Source organism: Camelina sativa, chromosome 9, assembly GCF_000633955.1.
Source record: "Camelina sativa cultivar DH55 chromosome 9, Cs, whole genome shotgun sequence".
NCBI lineage: Eukaryota > Viridiplantae > Streptophyta > Magnoliopsida > Brassicales > Brassicaceae > Camelina > Camelina sativa.
Genome location: NC_025693.1, coordinates 10,697,254 through 10,702,086, shown reverse-complemented (window position 1 = coordinate 10,702,086; position 4,833 = coordinate 10,697,254). Strand labels below are relative to the sequence as shown.

General features: G+C 35.1%; 1 protein-coding gene and 1 long non-coding RNA gene across 3 annotated transcripts; both read right to left on the bottom strand.

Moving 5' to 3' along the window:
* On the bottom strand, window positions 723-1,817 carry LOC109126394. Its single transcript, XM_019229914.1, has 2 exons — window positions 1,467-1,817; window positions 723-1,385 (listed from the first exon to the last, which is right to left on the bottom strand). The coding sequence occupies exons 1-2, from the start codon at window positions 1,815-1,817 to the stop codon at window positions 723-725; spliced, it is 1,014 nt and encodes a 337-aa protein (XP_019085459.1).
* Window positions 3,666-4,595, bottom strand: LOC104710825. Of its 2 annotated transcripts, none has more exons than XR_755084.2 (3): window positions 4,498-4,595; window positions 4,320-4,422; window positions 3,666-4,085 (listed from the first exon to the last, which is right to left on the bottom strand). It is a non-coding gene; the product is annotated as an uncharacterized LOC104710825 (long non-coding RNA). The 2 variants fall into 2 exon arrangements; XR_755085.2 differs by having other exon boundaries at window positions 4,320-4,432; window positions 4,498-4,584.

The following is a 4,833-nucleotide window of genomic DNA, read 5'->3' as shown; positions in this document are numbered from 1 at the left end:
CAACATGTCCTGTTTTAAAAATTAGGCGCCTAGCCGATTACACGTCCTAATAAGCGCTGATCGGAGTATATCCACGGCGATTTTGATCAAATCGCTAAAATTAGTCGGTATCCGATTTTTGTCCGCTAAATTGACTAAAATCTGATATTTAACCGATTTTTAAATTCAAAAAGTGAAAAAATAACAAAAAAAAACTGGGTCAAGCATAACGGCCTTAATATAAAGTCCAGTTTTGAAGCCACTACATATATAGAACCTACACTACTCTATTTATAGTTAGTCTTTTTAATCATCACTAGGTTAGACCCGCGCTACACCGCGGGATACTTTTTATAACTATTTTTAGATATATTGATATAATTGTGTTTGAATTCTAATTTAAATTAAAAGAATTTCATTTTTAAAAAGTTGATGATATATAATCTGAACTCTAAAGTCATGCTCCATTAAACATGCTTCTCTTTGAAAAAAAAATTCTACAAGATTAGTGTATAATCATATATCATACATTAATCACTCAATGCTAATTTTTTTGACCCAAATGTCTTTGCTTTACGAAGTCAGCCAGGAAGAAGTGAGAAGATTGAGAAGAAAAAGCTTTTTTATTCTTAAATTTGCTTATCCATTTTTTTAAAAGAAAATCTCCTTAAAAAAATTTAAAGTGGCACTTGGTATTTAAACCTTCAAAGTTTTTTTTTTTTTTTTTCAACCAAACAATAAAATTAAAAGAGAACTCCACGATTGGTAGCCCAAAGGGGAGGATAGCTGTTTACAAAAGAAGTTTCATAAGGCAAAGATCGTGAAAAGCGGGCCAGACAGACAGCTCTGGCATTGGACTCCCGAGGGATCTTGGAAAGGGTGAAGGAAGGGAATGACGATCTGAGCAATGAGAAATCCTCCATCAAATTCGCGAAGGCCGGCCAGTCGTCTGGAGTCTGCACCATCTCGACTAACTCTGCACAATCCGTCTCGTAGGCTTGACAGTCCACCCTAGCCTCCAAGAGAACCTCCATCGCCCAAATCAGGGCTTGCAGCTCCGCATGAAGGGGCGTAGATCCACGACGAAAACTTCTTGCTCCCAGAAGCAGCGTCGAACCTTCATCATTACAGTACCACCAACCCAGACCCTGAAAAGGATCTGAGCCTTTCCATGAACCGTCTATCTGACAGCATGAGGAAAAGATCCTATCCTCTAAAGGTGGCGTTGGTGCCATGTGTCCTCTCGAAAAAGCTTTGGCCTCCTCCCAAAGTGCTTTATCATTGGCCGCCTGACCGAGAATATCATTTGGTTCAGCCTCTATGCCTTGGAATACCTTTTTATTTCTATCTTTCCAAAGAGACCAAATGATCCATGGAAGCTGTAAAGCTATATCCGTGACACCCGACTGGGAAGATGCCCGCCAAAAAATAAAGTCTAAATTCGCATATATTGAGGCATATGGAAAGCGTTGGGGGTCCAAAGATACCGGAGTCAACTCCCAAATCTGTCGCGACCGAGGACACTCAAAAAGCGCGTGATTTATAGTCTCTGCTGTTAAGTCACATCTTTTGCACCGTGTATCACACCGAATACCCCGATGTGCTAACCGTTCTAGAACTGGAAGAGTACCTGAAGCGATCTGCCAGAAAAAGTGTTGGATCTTCGGGGGGACGTCAAGTTCCCAGGATTGAGCCCTTAAAGCCGTACACGTTGGGCCGTATTCAACTTCCGCAATTAATTCCCGAGCGACCCGATACCCGGTCTTCACCGAGTATTTCCCCGACTTAGTAAAATGCCAAACTAGACGATCCGGTCTATTAGTCTTACTGACTGCCATATTCCGTATAAGCCGTATATCCACGGGATCCATGAATTCCTCTAAGATGGGCAGATGCCAATCCTTCGTAATTGGGTTGATTAAATGATTGACCATCAAATTTGGATGCAATAACCTTCCCCGACCATTAGCTGGTCTGGGTCGTACATCTGGTAACCACGGGTCTCGCCAAACCGAAATAGAAACACCCGAACCTACCGTCCACCGCGCACCTTCCTCTACTAAATCTTTAGTTGAATAAATACTCCTCCAGGCAAAGGAGGGATTATATGGTTTTTTTGCCATAATAGGATGTTGATTCCTATAATACCGTCCTTTCATGACCCGAGCCATTAAGGAATCCGGATAGTGAATTAATCGCCAATACTGTTTCGCCAGCATGGCATCATTAAATTGTTCGAGAGCCCTAAACCCCAGGCCTCCATCACATTTCTCTTTACACATTTTGTCCCAGGCCAGCCAATGCATTCCTCGAGCCTTATCATTTGACTTCCACCAGAAGGAGGAGATAGCACTCATTAGTTTAGACGTCAAGTCCTCGAACCTTCAAAGTTTTCAACTCCAATAATAAACTACTAAATGATTTTGTCACTTAAAATCTTGAAAATGGCTTATGTTTTAACAGTCTAAGAAGAAAAGTAAACTTAATGTTCCATACAATGGGCGTTTGTCCAGAGCTTGTCATCTCCTATGTTATATAATATCCATTTTGTATAGGAAAAAAGACTACTTGTAATTTAAATAATATATTTGAGCTGATGCATCATTCTGAAAGCACAAAACATACCTCTCTCTTCTCTAACCAAATCATCTCGACTCGTCAAGCCATAACCAAATCATTTTTAATTATTTTTTAAACTTTTTATGTTTTATATTTTTTGAAATAGTTATTTTAAATATTGTTTAGAATAAAATATGGTCAATTCTCATAAATACTATTAAAATATATATATTTTTCTAAAAATACAATTCTTAGTTTTATTTTCTAAAAATAAAATTAAAATGTATTTTTCAAAATACCACAAAATTAAAATTAACGTTTTAATATTCAAAACTAAACCTTAAATCCTAAATATTATTAAATCCTATACCTTAAAAACTATACACTAAATCTACGGTCTACCAGAACCTTTTTACACCTTAAAAATCAATTTTTGTGTTTATAGTATTTTTAGAAAAAATAAGTTTTTGTGATATTTTTTGAAAAATAAATTAATAATTGTGTTTTTAGAAAAAAGAACTTGAATTGTGATATTTTAAAGATCTATCATAATTAATAAAGTTTTGATGTGTTCAATGGTATTTTTTTTCTTTTCGTTATGATTTGTTGCATCAATTTTTTAAATTACTCTAATCATCAAACCATAGACAAACAACATTTTGTTTTAACTTGCCGGGGGTATCGAAGATTTTTTTATTTTTTTTAAGGAACACCATAAAAATAAAAGAAATAAAAATCATGGGTGGCATCACTCTTATCCTACAAAAACAAACATATATAGAGAATGGATCAAAAATCTGTAGTCAGTAATTATCATAAGTAAAAAAGCATTATCGCATATGACAAAAATTGCATCTGAATGATTACAAGATAAACCAAAACGTGTAAAACAAACTGTAACTATCTTTACATTCTAACAATAAGTGATGTCATCTCTTAAAACACTGCACTTGTTGACCATTCATGAAATCTATAGAAATACGAACCATTACATAACTGTCTTCTCTGAACTAATAGCAAACGCCCAAAAATAGTGAATCCAACTTATGAAGAGTTCTTTAGAGATTAGAACAAACAAGATACTTGGCCACTTTCTATTAGGTGATAATACATACTACAGAGTAATATTCTACACAAGCCTCTAAATATATTGATGGGAGTTCATAAGGAAACTATATAACACATGACTTTTTTCAAGAAAATAGATTAAACTAAAGATCAGACCAGCAGAAAATAAGTGTCTGTAATATATCATAGAGAATTCTACCAGAAGAGCTTGTTTCTTTTTGGAATGAGTGTGTACAATAAAATCTCTTGAAGCCTCATTCATAAAAGAAGCCAAATTTCATCTTCCATTCCAGCAAGAAACACTCAAAAGGACAAAAAGGGGCAAAACTAAGTTCAAACCAATAACAAATAAGATAGAAAACTAATCCACTCTATCATTTATGTAAATTTAGGTTAAGAATATGAAACCGACACCTTGCAGATAACATTTGCAATCTTCAAATCTTTTTCAAGTTCTCTTACCAAATTCATCTCCTTCACTGTCCAAAAGCGAATATATTAATATTCACAAAACCGAACGAACGTATATAGTCTTCTCAAGACATTGATTTTTTCGTAAGAGGAAAAAAGAAAGTCTTTTCAATTCAAGGTATGTGACCCATCTCTAAGCTTATCTCTGTAACTACCACACATCCCAGCTCAAAACATAAACCCACAAAAGCAATATCGAAAGAGTAATCAACTTTGTAATTCAAAGGGAGTTAGATTAATACCCCTTTCCGAGAATTGGGACGAGGAGCAAGCTCATGGTGACGACATGTCCTTTGTCAATCCAGCGAACAAACCGGTTTTCACTGCTCGAGTTGTCATCTTTACCTGCAAAAAACTAACACAGGGTAATCGATTATGGAAATCTCAAAAAAAAAAAAAAATTCAATTAGATTCCCAAACCTGCATTGGAGGTGAAGCAGTCGAATCAACAGATTGGAAAAGCAAAATCGATCTGGTTTTTTTTTTTTTTTTTTTTTTTTTTTTTTTTTTTTTNTTTTAAATTTAGAACAGATGGGAAAAAGAAGAAGAAGATATCATGATTTTCTTTTTGGGTTTCAGAATATTATATTTGACAATCGAGCATTGAATAGAAGATAATTATGTGTCCACCTAAACAAAAAAAAACTGATCTGTATTATTGTTATAATTTGATTGGTTACCTATTTTTACTGATGTGTCAGCTTTTGCTTCAATACAAAAGCAGATGTGTCATCACCTGAAGAGAAACACATTTGT

Bases quoted from the DNA above. Each gene is read 5' to 3' on its own strand.
- LOC109126394 (XM_019229914.1), bottom strand. From the start codon at position 1,817: ATGGCAGTCAGTAAGACTAATAGACCGGATCGTCTAGTTTGGCATTTT. The intron at 1,386-1,466 runs GTATCTTTGGAC...GCATCTTCCCAG, and splicing joins AGATTTGGGAGTTGACTCCG to TCGGGTGTCACGGATATAGC.